At 43.8% G+C, this 21,803-nt stretch overlaps 2 protein-coding genes across 18 annotated transcripts in view; one reads left to right on the top strand and one right to left on the bottom strand.

The window, feature by feature from the left end:
- The window catches only part of FNIP2 (folliculin interacting protein 2), a 135,963-nt gene extending 125,231 nt beyond the window's left edge, over positions 1 to 10,732 (top strand). For all 3 annotated transcript variants that reach the window (XR_012332203.1, XR_012332202.1, XR_012332201.1), the window contains 3 exons: positions 13 to 3,736; positions 4,532 to 4,650; positions 6,213 to 10,732. The gene's annotated coding sequence lies outside the window, so the exon portion shown is untranslated. The remainder of the gene's footprint in view (positions 1 to 12; positions 3,737 to 4,531; positions 4,651 to 6,212) is intronic.
- SPMIP2 (sperm microtubule inner protein 2) overlaps positions 1 to 21,803 on the bottom strand; it is a 193,471-nt gene that overhangs the window by 48,994 nt on the left and 122,674 nt on the right. For 2 of the 15 annotated variants that reach the window (XM_073805614.1, XM_073805613.1), the window contains exon 4: positions 5,824 to 6,013. The exons of 1 other annotated variant lie outside the window; for it this stretch is intronic. In XM_073805614.1, coding sequence (XP_073661715.1) covers positions 5,824 to 6,013 — 190 coding nt within the window. Of the gene's footprint in view, positions 1 to 5,823; positions 6,014 to 11,200; positions 11,360 to 13,274; positions 15,194 to 16,249; positions 20,211 to 21,803 lie in introns of those variants that run through there. 12 more of the 15 variants (XR_012332214.1, XR_012332215.1, XR_012332207.1 and 9 more) reach the window with 11 other exon arrangements.

Genomic DNA, 21,803 nt, shown 5'->3' with positions numbered 1-21,803 from the left:
TGAATTTTCCAGGAATGCCACTGTTGTATATAAACTGCGGCGAGATTTTACTTTGGAAGGTTGAGGATTTCAGCAAGAACTGCCATCCATTTGGAAAACCCTATTACCCGCAGCTGTGCTCCTCATGAAGTCTGTCACCAGCACAGTGTTCTGTATCATCTCTGCTTGTAGCGGTGGCCTTTCGTGGAGGTTCCATCCAGGAGTGAGTATCTGCTTCGTTCATTATATTTTCTAATCTACTAGTGCCCCAATGTCTGTGTATTAAAGTATATGTTAACATAAGTTGTCAAATAGTACAACTAGGGCATTATAGTGGTTTGTTATAAGTTATGTGTGTAAGGTTATTCTGCTGATGAATCTTGTGAATTTTATTTTAGGAAAATAAAGGGCATTAGAAAATATGTGCTATGAAATGTAGCACTGATACATACGGCCTCAGGAAACATATGCTGAGGTGTAACTTTTGTAGCTACATAAGCCCATACCGAATCCTGTTGTTTGCAGACTACAGGAAGGAGTAATATTAGGTATTGCTAAATCCTTTTTGGATTAAAGGTAAATTTCAAGTGTTTTTCACGTTCCCTTTAAAACCACGCCTTTGAGAAAGCCCTGACACACACATACACACCACATTGCTCCTTGGTTCTGTCGGATGCCTGATATATGTCACCTCATTTGATCCTCACACCTGGATGAGGTGGGTAGTATGATAGCTAATCTTATGTGTCACCTTGGTTAGGCCACGGTACCCAGATACCTGGTCTAACGCCCGTGTGATGTTGCCGTGAAGGCTTTTTAGAGGACAGCACCACAGAGGAGTCGGCTTTGAGTAAAGCAGGTTACCCTCCGTACGGTGGGGCGTCTCCCCGGTCAGTTGAAGGACTTCAGAGAAAACAGACTGAGATCCCCTGAAGAAGAGGGAATTCGGCCTCCCCACGGCCTCCGCACTCTTGCCTGGGTCTCCAGCCTGCTGGCCTATGTGCAGATTTGGGGTCTGCCAGCCTCCCCAATCATGTGAGCCAATTCCTGAAGAGAAAGCTATCCATCTGTCTGTCGCTGTGCATCTGTCCATCCATCCACCACCCATCCATCCATGCATTTGTCCCTTCATTCATTCATGTCTATCTCTACATCAATCCACCCGCCCATCCACCCATCCATTTGTCCCTTTATCCATTTCATCTATCTCTCCATCCATCCATCCATCCATCTGTCCCTTTACCCATCCATTTGTCCCTTTATCTATTCATCTATCTATCTGTCTGTCTTTCCATCCATCCATCCATTCTGTCAGTCTGTTTCCCTGGAGAACCCTGACTAACATAGGTACTTAAGATATCGGTCCAGTGACATCCATGAGGACCCAACAAAGCAGTTGGGAGTCAGAATGTTGTCACACCAGGTTATTGGAGGTTGACTTTGAAGCAAAGATCTTTAACATAGAGAGAGTACAGACTTCATAGTTTCCGCTTAGATAAGTCACATAGTCTCTGAACATGGGATGCAAAGGGGGTGCTGGAGAACAGGAAGAGCCTAAATTAGGACAACCTCTGAGACAACAGAGGAGGAGGTACCAGCTCATTCGTGGTGGGAGAGAGGAGATTAATCCCCACTGCTGTGCCTTGCCCTCTGTGTTCTTGGGGACCTCAGGCCAGCAGTCATCATCCCTTTCTCTCACCTTCAAGCACTCAGTCTACCGACCTTCCTCCTAGGCCCCTGCCTCCACCCCTCACCTCACAAGGTCATGTCTGTCAGCCTCCCGTGGCTCCTCCCATGGTTACTGAGGTCTTTCCCCACGTCCAGTCGGGACCCAGAGCTGCTGAACTTGCACTCTTTGGGTGCCGAGTGCATCACCTGCTCTCCTTGCTCTTTCCTTCTTTCAGTCCTTCCTCATTCTCACCCGAGTTACCAAAATGCCCTCCAAACTCACCTCCCTTTTGTAGCAACACTTCTCACCAATCTTCCTCCAGGCTGATGTCTAACCAACCTTCCCAAAATGAAAGTTTAATCCTGTCACTTTTGTTTAAAAGTTGGCCCAGGAAAATCCAAGCTCCTCGGCACCTGAGCCCCCTCCTCTGGCCTCAGCACCGGACGCCCACCTCTGCAGGCTGCTGGTTACCTAAAGGCGCGAGCTGATCACTGCCTGCACCCTGTCAGTCCTTCGTCCTGGTTTCCCACTCCCTTTTGCTCCATCAAGGCTCCCCCTGTTCTGGCTCAAAATGCAGCTCGGGGCAAATCCGCCAGCGCCTTGCTACTCGGCATCCCTGGATCGACCAGAGCTGCCTCACCCGGGAGCTTGACGGATGTGCAGAATCTCAAACCCTGTCCCAGACCGACTGAACCAGGATCTCACCTTAATACGATCCCCAGATGACACATATGCACACTAAAACCTTGAGAATCACTACTCCCACACCCAGTGTGAGTGAGTGGGTGAGGGAAAGAACATATCAATTACTGAGATTATGTCCATGTTTTGGAAGCAAGGGGGGCAATGAAGATATCTGCAAGCAAAGAAATGAAATAGAAATGGATCACGATGTTGAAACTGTCTCACATACACATAAATTTCACAACACTTAAGTAGCTATTATTTATGTGGAGAAAAAAGGTCAGCCAAAAGAAGGGAAAACAAATGTAATAGAAGATAGAACTTCAGAGACATTTTGTGACTTAAAGGAAGAAATTTGGGGAAATGTAGAAAAACAGTTTAGAAATTTGCCCAACTGATTTCCAAAAACATTTCTAAGAGCATTTTGGGTAATGTATACAAGAATTACACATACTGTTAAATACCATAAATTGCACTTCTAGAAAGTTTTAGAAACTTTTAGAAATTAATCTCTAAACTTAGGTTTATAAGAATAAATCCAAACTCAACAACGTGAATATAAAATATCCCCATTTTCAACTATCTATGTTGATGAGAAAGCATTGCGATATTGTGGGTTGGTTTATGTGTTTAAAATTTTCCCCAACCCCCCCAATACCATTGGCAAAGTTTTGTTTTTCCAAGGCTGCTTCCAGTGCATGGTTCTGATTCTCGCAGCATGAGGACGGCATTTGGGCTGCATCTCAGGTGAGTACAGTAACAGCCACGCATAGGTGGCCGGTGTGACGCTCATGCTGGAAGCTTGAATTTATCATTTGCTCCGAGTTATCTTCCCCGAAGAGAATTTATGTAAAGTAGGGGGGAGGGCTTGAGTACTTAGTGAAGTGTCAGCCACGAGAACCCTGTGGGATGATCCAAAGGATGGACTTGGGGAACAAGTTTCTAAGGTATCTCTGGAATTAGAAAGCCGGTGCACGGGTGCGGCGCGCTGCGGGGCGGCCGACGCAGGCAGAAGCGGGCGTCGCGGGGAGCGGGCAGCGGGACTGGCTGCTGCGGCACTCGCGTGGCAGGGGGTTGCTAGGCTTCGGTCGCGCGCCCCGCCCTCGCGCTCCCTCACCGCCCGGTACGTGCTCGCGCGAGGCTGCGGTGCGGCGCTAGAGCTCCTCGGTTTAAAAAAAAAAAAGAAAGAAAAGAAAGCCTAAGCTGATAAAAAAGTTTATTTTGAATGATACAGTATTTTGTCTATCTCTGAAAGGGAAGAGGTGTAACCAAGTGATCAGTTACCCTCACCAATGATGAGTTAAACTCACGTCAAGTGCCTCTTTGATGGGATACCCTGAGGATGACACGGCATCACTCACCTTGGGATTCCTGCCCAAAACACATCACCCGAGGAAATAGCAGGTAAGCCTGAATTAAGAGGTATTCTACAGAACTGGTCTGAATTGTTCAAGAATGTCAGTGTCATGAAAGACCAGGACTGAGGAGCTGTTCCTAATTGAAGGAGACTAGTGAGGTTTGAGGACTAAACGTAATACCTGGTCCTGGATAGGATCCTGGATCAAGGAAAATGACAAAGGACATCGTTGGGTCAATTAATAAAATTTGCTTATAAACTATAGATAAGGTAATATTGTATCAGTGCTAAATTTCCTGGATCTTATCATTGTACCATGGTTAGGTGCGAGAACGTCCTTGTTCTTAGGCAATGCACCATGAATATTTAGGGGTAAAGCAAAACCACGTCTGCAACTTACCTTCAAATGGTTCAGTAAAAACCAGTGTGTGTCTGTGTGTGTGTGCACGCGCGCATGCACACACGCATGTGTGTGTGTGTGTGTAGAAAGAACGCATTAGGATAAAATGAACAACTGATGATTCTGAGTGAGGAGTCTATCAGTTCACTTAGTACTGTTCTTGTGCTCCTGTAAATTTGAAATCATTTCAAAATCAGCCTTTTAACAGATTTTTTTTAATGCACAAAGACATCTCAATTGGATTTAGTGAATGATAGATAGTAGGAGGAATTTGGGACGGTTTAATCCATGATCTCTCTAATCCTACACAAAATTAGTTCAGGTGGAAAATAACTAATCCAAGACTCCTTCACACACACTGCAATAAATCTCACGTGGACCCAGCTCAAAATTCAGACCACATAGGAATGTCAGCAGCTGAACGCTACCTTCTTCAATACAGAGCATCCCTGGGGCAGGACCTACCACGGAGGACGTCCACGGCTCCTCGCAGAGTGTTTCAGATGGATATACAGTTAACTGTCAGACATCTCCTGATGAACAGATCTCTGGCGACAGAGGGTAAGCAATATTCTAGGGCAGTGGCAAGATTCTCCAGCGGAGCAAGAAGCCTCTCTCCATGTAGGGAACAGGAGTCTCTGAGTGTATTCCCTTTTCTATCCTGGAAGCTTGTTGTCACACTCAATATTGAAACGCTGGATGACTACAGAGTGGATTCGCTGTGGTATTATGCAGAAGGACCTCAGGAAATAGTTGTTCATTTGAATACATGCTTACACACTCTTTACTTGAGTCTCATGATAACTCTACAAAATATTCAGGACAGATACTAACATCCCCATTTTACTAATGAAAAAACCCACATCGGGAAATATGCAACTTGTTCAAGATTCCATAGATAGTAATGGGGAAAAAAACCTTGAATTTGAACTGGTATATTCTTACTCTGCTAGGCAGTCTGTGGGGTGTTTTTGTTTTTAATACATTTATTTACTTATTTATTTATATTTGTGGCTGTGTTGGGTCTTCATTGCTGCGCGCGGGCTCTCTAGTTGCGGCGAGCGGGGGCTGCTCTTTGTTGTGGTGTGCGGGCTTCTCACTGCGGTGGCTTCTCGTTGCAGAGCAGGGGCTCTAGGTGCGTGGGCCTCAGTAGTTGTGGCACGTGGGGTCAGTAGTTGTGACCCGCGGCCTCAGTAGTTGTGGCTTGCGGGCTCAGTAGTTGTGGTTCGTGGACTCTAGAGCACAGGCTCAGCAGTTGTGGCACACGGGCTTAGTTGCTTCGTGGCATGTGGGATCTTCCCGGACCAGGGCTCCAACCCGTGTCCCCTGCATTGGTGGGCAGATTCTTAACCACTGCGCCACCAGGGAAGCCCAGTCTGTGGGGTTTTAAGAAGCGTTATAGAGTTACCTCCATCTCACAGACTGAGTTTTCTCAGGTTTTGGAAACTGAGCAGATGGCTGTGCTCTCCAGGTTAAACCATGTGGTAAATAAGCAGTTCTAAGGACTGAGCCCCTCACCTTCTGTTTTCTGTAGCTATAAAATGGGAATAATACCCACCCAGTCACTATACGGACATCACTGTGGAAATCCATTATGAATTACAAAACGTTCTGATAGGTTGAAAGGAGCTATAAAACTGATTATTCATAGTATTGCTATTAAATGGCGTTCTCTAATGCACACGTTAAGACAGCTTGACTTTTTCTACGATTCCGAAAAGCAAATGATCGTACCTCCTGCTCTTTTGGTAGCTTTGACAGCTTAGGTGGTCTGGAAACTCTTGGCAATGCTACCTGGCTCTGCCGGAGGAGGACGGCCCGTTTGGAGTTCCTTTGGTTGGTGTCCTCATAATCACCCATATGCCAGGCAATGAAACCACGACTGAAGCTCCCTTCTGCGTCCATAACAGAAGGAGTCGGTTGCCTGAAATAGGAACAAATCGGTTGGTTCTCAAATTGGAAAATTGTTAGAAATAAGGCCACCAGTTTTCAGATAGTTGAGATTCGTCTGCATCTGTTGTGATTGTGATGATTTCTAGCCATGGAGGTTGGGAAAGCTAAGGCCCTGAGCCCTCAGCCAGTGTCCTGAGAAGCTTCTGAACTCTGCCCCTCCACTTCCCTAGACATCCAGCTGCTGGAGATGCAGGGAACTACCTGCACAGGTGGACACTTATCCAGGAAGCTTGTTGATGACATCACCCTGGTACCACGACTGCTCCTGGCATCCTTTAGAGCCGAGTAGGCAAGATGCTGGGAATTTGGGGGCAGCCTGAGGCCTTGAGTTCTCCTGCAGGACACGCCTGTCGGGTTTGAGACTTCGGGGGATTCAGAGAAAAGCCAGCTTGGCGATGACAGAATCTGACTTTGGACAGTGCATGGGAGGAAAGATCCAGGCTTCACTCTCTTTCCCCAGTGAAATCACGGTCTCCGTTCCAACTCCCCTTAATTAGAATATTATCTGAGGACTGCTTCCCCATCGTAAAGGGCCAGGTCTGGGGGAAAGGACAAGAAGGATCGTAGGATAAGGATTGCCATGTCTTTTGGAAGGCTGTTGTCACCCAAGAGAGCTCGTGGGGCTTCTTACCTTCTTACCTTCACGTAAGAAGCAGACCTTCATTCTGTTTTATGGCCAAGTAATATTCCATCTTGTTTATCTATTCACCAGTGGATGGATGTTTGGGTTGGTTCCACCTTTTTTTCTACCTAGGACTAGAACTGTGGGGTTGTGTGGTAATTCTATGCTTAGCTTTTTGAGAAACCACTAAACTGTTTTCCATAACAGCTTCACCATTTTACACTAACACCAGCGACGTAGGAGGGTTCTAATTTCTACACATCCTCATCAACGCTTGTTATTGCCTTTTTTATTTTACCATCCAAGTGTGAAGTAGTATCTCATGTGGTTTTCATTTGCATTTCTCTCATAACTAATTATGTTAAACATCTTTTCATGGGTTTATTGACCACTTGTGCATCTTTTTTGGAAAGCTGTCTATTCATATCTTTTGCTGCATAATTTTATGCAGTTGTCTTTTAAATCATATAGGAAAAAAAGAGTTAAAAACCAAAATACATTAATGCTGACTATTTTTTTGGTTTTTTTTTGCGGTACGCGGGCCTCTCACTGTTGTGGCCTCTCCCGTTGCGGAGCACAGGCTCCGGACGCGCAGGCTCAGTGGCCATGGCTCACGGGCCCAGCCGCTCCGCAGCATGTGGGATCTTCCCAGACCGGGGCACGAACCCGTGTCCCCTGCATCGGCAGGCGGACTCTCAACCACCGCGCCACCAAGGAAGCCCCATTAATGCTGACTTTTACATTTACCTATGCGGTTACCTTCACCACTGGCTTGTTAATTATTTTGTGCATTTGAGTTACTGTTTGTTGTCCTTTTGTTTCAACCTGAAGGACTCCCTTTAGCATTTAGTGTAGGGTAGGTCTGCTAGGGACAAAATTCTCTCAGTTTTTATCTGTAATGTCTTAATTTCTCCTTCATTTTTGAAGGATAGTTTTGCTGGATATAGAACTTTTTGGCTAACTTGTTTTTCTTTCAGCACATTGAATATATCATTCCACTGCTTTCTGGCTTTCATTATTTCTGCTGAGAATTTAGCTGTTCATCTTGAAGATCCCTTGTATACAATGACTCATTTTTCTTCTGCTACTTTCAAGATTCTCTCTTTGTCTTTGCCATTTGACAGTCTGACTATGATGTATCTAAGTGTGGGTCTCTGAGTTTATCTTACTTGGAGTTTGTTGAGCTTCTTGAATGTGTCAGTTACTGTTTTTCATCAAATTTGGGATGCTTCTGGCCATTATTTCAAATATCCCTTCTGCTCCTTCCTCTCTTCCTCTTTTCCTTCTAGGATTCCCATTATGCTATGTTGGTACACAGTCTCAGAGCTCTGTTCCTTGTGCATTTTTTAAAAATTCTTTTTTCTTTCCATTTCTCAGAATGTATAATCTCAGTTGATCTATACTTAAGTACACTGATTCTTTTCTGATAGCTCAAACCTGCTATTAAGCTCCCATTGTGAGTTTTTCATTTCAGTTATTGTACTTTTCAACTCCAGAATTTCTATTTTTTTATATGTATGATTTCTATCTCTTTATTGATATTCTGTTTGTCAAGACCTTGTTCTCATACTTTCCTTTAACATTTTAGACATGGTTTCTGTGAGGGGAGGGTCCAAGTTCAGTCCATGCCTTCCCTTCTGTTCCCAAGAAGCTCTCTGTGCTCAGTACAGGACATGCTGACAAGCTCACAAGTCGCACTGCATGAAAAGAGCTCAGAGCGCAGTCAGTACGTACCTGTTCCCTTTATCTGGAGCACGTGTAAACTTTCTCAGAACCGCTTAGCTATGCATGCGTAAATGGCCCACAGGTACACCCCCAACTTTGTGTATTTCAGACTCTAAGGGGTAAGAGTTGGGGTCCTTCTACCACGGCACAAAGTGAGGCGAATGCAGCCACGCTGCCCACTGCAGCTGCCAGGTGGACCCACGAGCCATGGGGGTCTGCCACACCGCAAGGAGGTGGATCCTGTGTACTCTCTCCTCTTGAGGTCGGTACACAATGTACCGTTTGAGCCTGCACGCCTGTTGTCTGCTCTCAGTGACCTTGAGTCATGCACTGGCCTCTTCCCTGGCTGGCATGCACCTGCCTGTTAGCTCTGGCCACACTCATGTTCTATTCTATTCTCTTCTATCCTCTGGCACAGTCTAGCCACCTGTGGAAGCAGTCTCCCTTAGTATTTGAGCCTATTTGAAATAGCTGACTTAAAGCCTCTGTCAGCTAAATATAGCCGTGCTTCCTTGGAGACAGTTTCTGTTGATCGCTTTCTTTCCCTGTGTATCAGCCACACTTTCCTGTTCCTGTTCCTCATAATTTTTCTGTTGATAAACTGACATTTGAAATAATATACTGTGCCAATTCTGGAAATGAGATTTTCTCCCTCTCCCCAGGGCTTGTTGTTCCTGCTTGTTTTGTTTTTCTCTTTGTTGTTGTTTTTGTTTGTTTGTTTTCGGTGGTGGTGGTGATGTTGCTGTTGTTTACTTTCCTGGACTAATTGTTTAAAGTCTGTCATGTGTGCCCCCTGAATTTTCTGCTTGGTTAGCTTAGTGGTCAGCTAATGATTGGACAGAAATCTCCTTAAATGCCTCAAATCCATGTGTTTTCTGGTCTTTGTTTGTGTCTAGGCATACCTTCAATGCCCCAGCAGACAGTTTACAACTCTGCCTTAGCCTTCGTTTCCTGCTTTCATGGAGCTTCAAGGTTAGCCAAAGGTCAGAGATTAGGACCTTCTGGGGCCTTGCCTGGGCATGTGCACAGCACTGCATGTGTGCACAGCCTTCTAGATTTCTAGGCATATGTTAGAGCTTTTTGAAATCCTCTAGAAACATGTCATTTCCCAGTTTTTTCCTTAAAGATTTTTGGTCAGCTTCTTGTTTGCCCCAACTTGTATTGCCCTCCTCCCCCCAGGTGACTGTAATATTAAATGATTGTTGTTTTTGACGGGTGCTTGTGAGATAGAGATGTTCATACAGAGTCAGGTCAAATAATGACAAGCCCTGAGAATGGAGATTTTCCAGGGATTTTCAAGACAGATCGAGTAATGAAACAAAACAAAAAGATAATCTACTGAATGGGAGAAAATATCTGCACATGATATGACCAATAAGGGATTAATATCCATCATATATAAACAGCTCATACAACTCAACATCAAAAAACAAACAACCTGATTAAAAAATGGGCAGAAGACCTGAATAGACATTTTTCTAAAGAGGAAATGCAGACGGTCAAAAGATATATGAAAATATGGTCAACATCTCTAATCATCAGGGAAATGCAAATCAAAACTACAATGAACTGTCACCTCACACCTGTCAGAATGGCCATGATTAAAAAGAACACGCTAATAAAGATGTTAAAAAAAGAACAAATAACAAATGTTGGCAAGGATGTGGAGAAAAGGGAACCCTCTTGCACTGTTGGTGGGAATGTAAATTGGTGCAGCCACTATGGAGAACAGTATGGAGGTTCCTCAAAAAACTAAAAATACAGCTACCATAGGACTCAGCAATTCCACTCCTGGGCATATATCTGGAGAAAACTATGATTCAAAAAGATACATGCACCCCAATGTTCACAGCAGCATTGTTTACAATAGTCAAGGTATGGAAGCAACCTAAGTGTCCATTGATAGATGAATGGATTAAGATGTGGTGTATATATACAATGGAATATTACTCAGCCATAAAAAAGAACGAAATTTTGCCATTTGTGACAACATGGATGGACTTGGAGGGCATCATGCTCAGTGAAATAAGTCAGACAAAGACAAATACTATCTGATATCACTTATATGTGGAATCTAAAAAAATACAAGAAATTAGTGAAAATAACAAAAAAGAAGGAGATTCACAGATATAGAGAACAAACCAGTGGTTACCAGTGGGGAGAAAGGGAAGAGGCAATACAGAGGTCGGGGGGGAGTGGGAGGTACAAACTATTAGGTGTAAGGTGGGCTCAAGGGTGTACGTTCAACACGGAGAATATGGCCAATATTTTGTAATAACTGTAAATGGAAATTAACTTTTTAAATTGTATAAAAAATTTAAAAGTTAAAGTTAAAAAAATAAAGAGCTGGAGTTGGGATTTGAACCCAACCAGTTACACACACACAGACACCAAATCAAATATAACATTTCTCTGAGTAGGAAGCTTTTCAAGGTGCTTCAAACTCGTGTTTCCCCTTCAGTGACTGGTCAGCTGCTAGTTGTCACAGCTACCATGGTTGTGAGGCTATTGGTTTTTTCAAGGCTACCTTGAGCTGGAAAGAGAGGATGGGAATAGAGCAATTTTAATTTAAATGTAAAATGTCACAAAGATCGTGTTTCTAAGATTTAGCCATTTTTCTTAAATACTGCTCCATGGATTACTGAAAGCGTTTGTTCATTCATTTCCAATGTTTTGAAAAAGGTGATTTTGACAATTTTTGCCACCGTTCTTATTTCTTTTATGGAGGAAATATGTTTTTGGAGGTCCTTACTGCACCATTCCTGAAGTGGTTTCCAAACTGAATTATTTTAAAATGAAACAAAGACTCACTATTTAAGGAAGAATCGTCTGTGCCTTCTGTTTCCACTCATTTGCCCCTGCTCCAAATGCTGCTTGGTGTTGCTTTTACTTCATCGTGATGGTTCTGACCCCAGCTGACAGCAGCCTCCTTCCTGAGATCATCACCTCCTTTCAGAGTTTCTAGTAAGACTTCCAAGAAGCATTTGTGATTGTGGACACTGTCCTCCTCCTGGCTTTCTACTGGGCTTTCAAAGCTCTTTTCTTTCTGTCTCTCCTCTTACTTCTCATATTACTTCCTCTACTTTTCTTCTGGAATAATCTTTTATTCTTTTGGCTCCTTTATCACTGGTATTCCCCCGGATTCCATCCTTGATTCTCATCTCCCAATATACAACCACCCATCTCCAAATCGGGAAATAGCCTTTCTAGCTGATGATCCAACCAACATCAGTATACTTACGTGTAAATTTTTTACTTTCAGCTCTAAAAATCTAAGTACAGATCCCCAGCTTCTCACTGAACCTAGTACTGGGAATCTCATTACTAACAATGATAACTGTTTCTAGCGTTCATTGAGATACACGAGGTTCCAGACACTCTGCTAGATGCTCGATGTGTATTACCTCTCTCTAATCTTTATTACAGTCCAACGTGATAGACGTCATTTCCTGCTTTTTACCTCTGAAGGTAGACTAAGTAATTTAGTCTAACAGATCAAACAGATCTAAAAGATCAAACAGTTAAAAAGCAGTAGAGCTGGGATCTGCACTCAGAGTTGTCTGACTCTAAACGTATATAATTACCTCAGCTGTAAAATGGGGATCATATTACAATACCTACTCTTCATAAGGACTAAATGAGTCAAATACCTAGAAAGCACTTAGTATCTGGCCCATAGTAAAAATTCAATAAAATGTTGGCCATTTGTATTTTGATTATAGGATGCTGCCTCTCAACTCATCTTGCCATCTCCCTGTTTTCTCTCTTCCCCCAAATAGACCCTCTTCTTCCTGCGTTCGCTTTTTCGTTCAATGCCGTAACCGTTTCCCCAGCCACCCCCAGAGAGGCACATCAGAGCTGCCTTGGACTTTCACATCTCCTCCACCCACCCACATTCTGTTGGTTGCCAAGCCTCGTGGAACCTTTCTCTAAACGACCTCACCATCCCCGTCTCTCACCCGGGCTCCCATCGGTGTGATTATTCCAGTTTTACTTAACGTGCCTTTCTTCTTCGGGCTCTCCTTTCTCTGCTCTGCCCGCTCAGCGAACAGTTTTCAACAGCTATTACGTGCCATGCATTCTTTCTATCACAGAGATTTAATTATATCGCTTCCTTACTTAACAATTGGAAACAACGCTTTGTCGCCTACAGAACTAAGCACAAAACCTTCGTCGGGAATTCGAAACACTGCACCACCCGGCCCCTGTACTGCATCCCAGTCTCACCTCCTGTCACACCCCATACCAGCGCCCTGTGCTTCAGCCGCACGGCGGGCTTCCCTCTGCACACCAGCAAGGCTCACTCCTCCGAGCCTTTTTAATGGTATGATGGCTTTTATGTAAATAATAAAAGATTCATACATATAATAGGTTGGGATACTCATATTTTTTCACAAGTAGGATACATACAAAACTTAAAGGAAAGAAATTGACGGGGGTGGGGGGAAGAGAGATTCAGCTGTTCATTTTACTCCTTTGTGTATTGTCTGAATTTTCCAACCAAACACATCTATTAGTTCCATTTATATTTTTTTAACATCTTTATTGGAGTATAATTGCTTTACAATGGTGTGTTAGTTTCTGCTGTATAACAAAGTGAATCAGCTACAGGTATACATATATCCCCATATCTCCTCCCTTTTGCGTCTCCCTCCCTCCCACCCTCCCTATCCCACCCCTTTAGGTGGTCACAAAGCACCGAGCTGATCTCCCTGTGCTATGCGGCTGCTTCCCACTAGCTATCTATTTTACGTTTGGGAGTGTATATATGTCCATGCCACTCTCTCACTTCGTCCCAGCTTACCCTTCCCCCTCCCTGTGTCCTCAAGTCCATTCTCTACATCTGCGTCTCTATTCCTGTCCTGCCCCTAGGTTCTTCAGAACCTTTTTGTTTTTTTGATTCCATATATATGTGTGTTAGCATACGGTATTTGTTTTTCTCTTTCTGACTTCACTCTGTAGGACAGACTCTTCTTATGGATGGGATCGCTTCCCTGGTTCCACCTCCAGGCTCACCTTTTGATTTCCTACCCAGCCTTAAAAATGCAGCTCAAGCTACCCCTCCTACAGAACATTCCTGATTGGCTATCTGACCTTCAACACTGTTAACACATTGTTCACTCCTACTTTACTTGGCGTCTTCCTGAAAGGGAAGGAACCCTGTCATACTTTTTTGGGTCTTCAGTGTCTAGCAGAGCTCCTGACATAGAACACGTTTCCAGTCGAGTTTGCTTGCTTCTCTTAAGGTACCCAAAGATGGTCAGTTGTTACCTCAAGGCAGAGAGCCTGTGACTGCATGGGTTGGAGGGTTTGCAGAGAGGTGGGATTGAGTTCAACTTCACACTCTCTTTTGCTAGTTGAATTTTTTAAACTGTGAGCTTGTAATTTTTTTTTATAATAAAAGATGTCTAAATGTTGCTTAAAAACTGTTGGTTGTTTGGAAAATGATCAAAATTTTCCTAGCAGACCGGACAACACAGAAATAGGGTCAGAAGATAAAACAGACTCCAGCACCGAGTTAGGAAATGACTGGTTGGGACTTGCTTATATAACTGTCTAAAGCCGATGGGACAAACTGAACTTTGATGTTGACACTTGTGCCAGAAAACATACTCTGGGTGGCTGAAGAGCAGCCCTTCGAGGGCAGTGCTCTGCTTGGTCTTCTGGGTTCCCACCTTTTTGTGTGAGCTGGGCCCGCAGGAGACTCCAGGGCAGCCACCTGGATTCACGACCCAACAGTCTTGTCCAGGAGCAAAGCTTTTTCTACTGTTTGGACATCTGGGTTCCCTCTGGTTGAGTGAAGATTGTTCTAATAAGCGGTAAAATTACTGTCTTTTGGATTCCAAAGTTAAGGAAACAAATCGCTAACTGTTTAAGCCCCAGTGAGTCGGTCTGGTTGCCTTATACATACCTGGCGACAGTTATTCACTAGAGTTTCAACAGAGAACGATGTGGAAACTTCCCTGCTGGGCTCAGCATTCTCCTTGCAGCATCGTAAAGTGATGTAACCCTGTGCATTTCTAGCCTGTGAAGAGGCCTGGGGCTGTATCCGTATAGCGACTTAAAAGCACCACTACTTATTTCCCCAGCAAGCTGGTTCCCCTAAATGTGTGCTTTCTTGCAAGGTCATTGATTTCTGCTCTTTCCATTTCCGGAAGTACTCAAAAGCCATTGATGGCTCAATGGAAACTTCTGAGAAACACATTCCGAAACCATTTGGCAGGATCCTTGCTTTCTTGGAGAACAGGCCTTCTATAGAACATTTGCAGGAAAATAAGACCCCAGTTTCTTAAAGATCTCTGCATTTATGGTATAGTCCACACCTAAAGTCAGAATCCGCCAAGGATACAATGAGGGCTTTCATGATGCTTAAAACTGTGTTTTTCTCTTCCGAACTGGCCTTCTGCATTGATGGAGTGGGTGTTACTGCTGACACTGGCAGCCACATATGTCCAATGATTTCAGAGACAGACAACAGCCAGAGACCAGGGTTCCTCCCGAGCACACAGTCGGGAGAGGTCGTATAAAGCATCATCCCCTGAGCCTTCTCTAGAGAACTTATCTTGGAGGGGCGGGGCCACAGAGGCGGACCTGGGGAGACTGGGGCGGCTGCAGGTCGGTGTTAGCTGTGTCATCATTTAGTTACGTCAGACCTCATTTCTGACCCATTGACCTTCCTTCTCTCCCTGCCCTAGAGAATCATGCGTGATGCCCTAGAGAATCATACGTGAGGACGTTGCATCTCACTTTCAAAAGACACCGTCTTAATCCTCGGGTAACAATGACTTGATCCTGGATCAGCAGCTGTCATGGAGACGATTAAAAAGCATGAAATTATCTTGATGTTTCATGTTTGGACAAAGTGAGTGCACGACTATATTTAGCAATTTTTAAAATATAAGTTTTAACGCAACTGGAATTTATCCTAGGTTGTTTGTTGCCCAGGAGAGTCTTGTTGAGTGGAAAGAGAAAGAGATTTATTTAAAAAGCTAATTCTTGGGCTTCCCTGGTGGCGCAGTGGTTGAGAGTCCACCTGCCGATGCAGGGGACACGGGTTCGTGCCCCGGTCCAGGAAGATCCCACATGCCGTGGAGCGGCTGGGCCCGTGAGCCATGGCCGCTGAGCCTGCGAGTCCGGAGCCTGTGCTCCGCAACGGGAGAGGCCGCAACAGTGAGAAGCCCACATACAGCAAAAAAAAAAAAAAAAAAAAGCTAATTCTTAGTAATTCATACCCAAAGCTGCCTATAAAGACTTGTCTACAAGATGCCGACCTTCCTTCTGTAATGTGCAGTCTTCAAGATGCTGGGAAAATCAAGGTTCTACCTCTGAGTGATAACTTAACCAGTTTACAATAAAGGTCCAAGGTTAAATGTAACTGAGTGATTAGGACAATGTGTGGAGATGTACAGCCTCAAAGATGCAGAAGCCGCCTGCATGACTGGTCAAGTCTTCAGACAACAAGAGTCTGAACCCGAGTTTTTTGAACAGAGATTAGTATGTGTTCATCCGTGTCCCAGGTCCCTGGAGACCGCGCAGAAGGCTAACAGCGTATGTAAGAAAGACACATGGCACGGGACCAAAACATCAGTGCATGAATCCACAATTGCTTATTTACCTCTGTACCTGTCAACAGCTACTAAGAAGTTATTTGATTGCAATACACTTCCAATGTTAATCATTCATGATGAAATGCAGAAGAACTTTTTTTTTTTTTTTTTGCGGTACGTGGGCCTCTCACTGCTGTGGCCTCTCCCGTTGCGGAGCACAGGCTGCGGACGCGCAGGCTCAGCAGCCATGGCTCATGGACCCAGCCGCTCCACGGCATGTGGGATCTTCCCGGACCAGGGCACGAACCCGTGTCCCCTGCATCAGCAGGCGGACTCTCAACCACTGTAGCACCAGGGAAGCCCAGAAGAACATTTTTATGCCTGTTTGAATCTTTAATCTTGTTTAGTAGTTCTCTCCTTGCCCAAATAACAAAAATGCCTACGATCAGTTTTACACCATTAACAATTCGAAAACAAACTTATTAAATGGGTCTGCATATCTATGGGCACAAACTATTTTGCAAAGTAGATACAATTATTTATATTTATAAACAAAACTGTGTGATTCACATTAGCATGAAACATACCACCTCAAGGATGAAAATGAAATTGCTCCCCAAAGAAATGTTGGGGAAAACACAAGAGATGCATCCCCAAATTGCCACCGTCCACCATTAACTACTTCAGACATAAGAACATTGCTTGAATGCTATTTTTAAAAGACAGAAAGAGATAACTAAATGTAAGAATATTTATTTTTCCTTTAAGTAGAAAAAAACCCACTCTCTTGGGCTCTCTTCAAGGAGGAGAGCATCTAAGGCTTGTGCAGTTCTGTAAAATTACACACACCATATGCTTCAGACCTCAAAGTGTGATTATTTTGATTTGATTTATTGCTTTTACTCCATAGGAAACACAACCACTTTATTTGAAAGACTTGTTAAATATTCTACCACTCGGCTGGAGTAAAGAATTTATTGGAACAAGAGAGGTCTTGCATGACCCTCAGCGGACAAACACTTCTTCATTGCTTTGCCAGCTTGTCTTCCCCGAGCTCCAGAATGTGGAGCTCACGGCTGGTTGCACTTACGGATGTCAGCTGGGCTTCCAGTCACCTGGGTCATGCCGTCGAAATCAAACATGCTGTCTTCCTGTGCCTAATAACACACTCCACAAATTTCTTGTTGCCAAGAGTTGTTCCACAACGTGGACCTACACAGAGGAGTTTACTGATTTTCGTTCAGTATTTTAAATGATTTATATGAAATGACTGTCACTTGTGCTCACTCAGAGGCAGCTGTCCAAAAGCTTTCAGCAATGCAGCGTGTTAGACTGTCTGGGGTCACCTGTGAGGAATGTTGAATGGAATTCCTGATGTTGCTGGAGATGTGGGCGATTTTTTGTAGGACATCCAGGAAGTCCTGCCAGTTTCAGCAGCACGGGGCATCTCTCCATGCTGGTGCTTCCTGGGTGACACTTGCTTTTTTTGCATCCAGATCAGAAAACCACAAGGGGAAGAAAGGGCAGCAACATGTACTTCAGCTGTGTGGCAGCAATCCTGGGGCAGGCTGGTAGGGAGAATATAACAGTATTGACTCAATTTAGTCTTGGACATCCTTATCTGTCCAGATGGTGAAGCCTGACCTTCATTAACTAAGGATAAAGTTGATAGAATTTCATCTTAGTTCCTTTGGAATCTAAGGATATAGAAAATCAGACAAAATGGTTAAAAGAGCCTCAAGGACCCATCACCATCTTCAAACGCTATCAATTTATAGCCAGTCTTATTGAATCTCTATCTTACTTACTAATCCTCCCTCCGCCAAGACATCGACTCTCAAAGATATAAAAACTCTTTTTGCTAACATCATCACAATGCCATTATTTCTCCTAAAATTTTAATACTTTCACCAAATATTCAGCATTCAAGATTCTGGCTAGCTCATCAATGTTATGACTTTTTTATCAGCCTGTTTGTTAGAAACAGAAGACAGGTAAGCTTCACACCTGTAATTGCTTAAGGCTTTCACGTTTCCTTTAGTTCATAGGTTCTCTCCATCTCTATTCTCCTCTACCTACCTCCCCCTCCTCTTCCTCCTTGTCTTTCTCCTTCTCATTATTTGTTGAAGAAACACAATTTCTATAAAAATGGTGTTTCCATTTGTCCTATGAAATTTCCCACACTGACCTCTCCAAGTCGTCATTTAATATTTTCCGCCATCATCTTATTTCCTATACAGTGTTGGTTGGATTTAGAGGTTTGATCTAAGTCAGGCTGGGTTTTGGGGGCAAGACCACCGCGTTAGTTTGCTAGGGTTGCCATCACACAGTGCTGCAGACAGGCGGCTGAAGAGCGGAAATGTAGCATCCACCATTACAGAGGCTGGAAGTCCGAGATCTAGGGGTCAGCAGGGCTGGTTTCTCCCGAGGCCGCTCTCCTTGGTGTGTGGACGGCTGTCTTCCTGTGTCTTCACATGGTCTTTTCTCTGTGTGTGTCTGTGTTCAAACCTCCTCTTCTTATAAAGACACCAGTCAGATTGGATTAGGGCCAACCTAATGACCTCATTTTAATTTAATCACCTCTTTGAAGACACTTTCTCCAAATGCAGTCACATTCTGAGGTACTGGGGGGTTAGGACTTCAACACAGGAATTTCGGGAGTGAACAAGTCAGTCCATAATAACTTTCCAGGTAGTTGTGTGCCCTTCCATCAAGACGTATATACAATATCGGCTCGTTTGTCTTTTTGTGGGTTTGGCGGTCGCTCATGATCAATATCTAGATTCATCACTTGAGTTTGCAAAGTGGTGACAGCCTAATTCTGCTGTTACTTCTTTATGTATTAGCTAGATTCCTTTTTTTTCTTTTTTTTTAAGTTGATTCATCTTCTCTTTGGTCTGCAGTGGTACAGTTTGTATTAGAAAGGCAGAATTAATATTTGATCCTTTTCGTTTATTTACTCATTTTCAAAATAATAGGTTGGTTCATTGGAATCCTCCAATGCGATCAGTTTGTTGAGGCTTTTTAACTGACACTGTGAACGCACGGATGTTCACGTCTGTGTGTATGAAGGTGTGATGTATATTAATCCACTGCAGTTATTACCTTTCCCTCAAGTTGTCCTATGTTTGGCCAGTGGGAGTCTCTGCAAGCTTGGCTTGCAAGTCCCTCAGACAGGACTGCGGTAGTCCTGGAGAGCTCCCTTATCTGGTACGGCATGATGTACCAGGCTCATGTTTTCCATTTCCTCTCCAGATCCGAGAAGCTCCAGTTCCTTTTAGTGGAAAAGGTGCTTGAAGAGCAGAATCTGAGCACTAGGGGAGCTCACGGCTACTGAGTTGATTTCTACATCTAGGCCTTTATAGTGAGTCGAACTATGAACCAGATGTACGTAAACCTCCAGCATCATACATATGTGTACATATATAATCCCAATCAAATTCAGGGTTTGCTTTATCTTAACATCTGTCTTTCCTCTTTCCCACTCCAAGAATCCTGGCCTCAACCACAGCAGGAATGATTAAATAAGAACCCCACGTTGCTGTCCATTTGCTTTCACACACGACACGCGCACAGCAGAGTCAGACTCGCACAGCTAACACGCCCACCAAGCTTTCTGCAGCTCTTTCTGTCCTTAGATTTGTACTCAAATCACTGTGCTTTACAATCCCTGGGAATATTTCCTCCCTGTGGGTTAAACCATCAACTGGGTACATATTTAGGGGTTTTGTTTTTCATTTTATATTTAAATACATTTATTTTATAAATAAGAACTCAGATATGAGGTGCACGTCTTGTATGACTTACGTAAGGTGAGACACGCACATGGTTTCAAAGCCAAACCAAGCGAGGCGTCAGCAGTGCTCTCCTGTTTCTCTCGTCGCCCTGTGTGTCTAAGCCAGAGGAAGGGCTGGCTTTGTGTGGTGGCGGATTTGGAGGAGGAGGTGATGCCTGAATCGTGTCTTACTGAACAGCTGTAAAGGGTGACTCCGATTCTGGGAGAATCTGTCTCGAAGGCCTTAGGGAAGAAAACATTTGTTCTGCCACCCACCATGTAATTCTTCTTTGAATTTTAATGCGTTAGCCTTTAGGCTGCGAGACAGAAAACAGCCGCTGTGTTCTGTTTAAACTCGGCCATCTTTCTACTTTGCCGTACAGGCTAGAAATGAGAAGGTTTTGTCAAATATATGGTTATGCGCTCCAAAGTAGTTTGTCTGGATCTGTGAAGTTCCATCTCGTGATAACATCTTGGAATCTAAATATAGCAGTATTATCTAAAATAGATAAGCAACAAGGATGTATTGTACAGCACAGGGAAATTCAGCCATTATCTTGTAATAACTTTAAATGGAGTATAATCAATAAAATTTTGAATTACTTTGCTATACACCTGAAACTAATGTAATACTGTATATCAACTATACTTCAATAAAACAATAAAGCATAGTGTAAAAGAAGAAAGATAAGTATATTTTTTTAAAATAAAACAAATACAGGAGTTTTAATGGAAACAAAATTAATTAATTAATATAACTGTTCTAGAAGCCAACTTCCACCCATCCTTCAAGCTCAGGGGACCTTATGGAGCCTTCCTGATGTCGCCCCAAAGTTTAGATTCCCCGACATCTGTTTCCATGACACCCACTAGAATACTCACTCCTATTGTAACAGGCATTGCACTTAGTTGTTACACTTTAAGTATCTAAAACACAAAGCATGGTGCCAGGCACAATTTAATATTTCTATCACTGCATCCAAAGATACTCTAGTATGATTATTCATTTAGGTGTCTCTTTCCCCCAGCTATTCGACAAGCTTTCTGAGGGCAGGAACTGTGTCTTCCTTCCTCGGGGCCACACTTGTCCACAGTTTGGATGGAATAAAGAACAGAAGAGATACTATTGGACATAGAATTAGAATAACAGAGGCTAAACCCAGTATCCTCTTGAGGATCATATTATAAGGACGAGGCCACCTTTGAAAGTGATGGATAGCATCCTCGTAAACTCCCAACGCCGCTGAACGCTACCGTCTGACCTCTGTACCCTCAGAGCATAAAACATAATGTGACCGCTGCAGCATATTCTATACATGTTGTGGCGAATCCTACAGTCATTTTGAGACTTTCTTAAAACGGGGAAAGAAGCTACCCTCCTGTGTGTCAGATCCATTCCGGATGCCTTACACGCTCACACTTCATCCTCACGACAGCCCCACGAGACAGGTGTTACTGTTTCCCCTTAGGCGATCTGAGGTCCGAGAGCATCTACGTTTCACAAGATGGAGGAATTCTGCCCAACTCTGTCAGCTGCAGAAAACCTGGCATTATGAGCAGGCTTAAAAGAACAAGTGAAAGAAATAGTGAAAAGCAGAGAGAATGGTAGAGTGCACATCAAATGGACTGTGTGGTTATTGTTCTTTGCTTCATCTGGTCATGTGGACAGATGGAGGCCACATGATATCACTGATCTTTTGTAAACCACTTCCATAGATGTTGGTAATGAGGTAAGAGATACAGGGGCCTCGGGTTAACCTGCTGCAGCCAGTTTCATGCTGACCCTTTGAGATAAACTATCAACAGGAACGACTCGCCCTGATTGGGTGAAAGACAAAGCAGCCCACCGCAGTCTCCTCATGCTTGTGGTCAAGAGGACTTCCCAGACTGACACATGCACAGAAGGGGTCCCAAGTCATCCTCTAGTAATCTGGGCTGCGTTGTAACATCATTATAATACCATTAGCATTGCGGTTTTGACCCCCTCCCCACATGGACGCTCACTTGGACGCTCACGGGAAAGATTCAAAACGGTGCCTGGTGGAAGCCCAAATAAGGAATTGCAGATGATGTGATCATAGGGGAAGGAAAG

This window comes from Tursiops truncatus, chromosome 5, assembly GCF_011762595.2.
Source record: "Tursiops truncatus isolate mTurTru1 chromosome 5, mTurTru1.mat.Y, whole genome shotgun sequence".
NCBI classification, from domain to species: domain Eukaryota; kingdom Metazoa; phylum Chordata; class Mammalia; order Artiodactyla; family Delphinidae; genus Tursiops; species Tursiops truncatus.
This window is presented reverse-complemented; position numbering and strand designations above follow the sequence as displayed.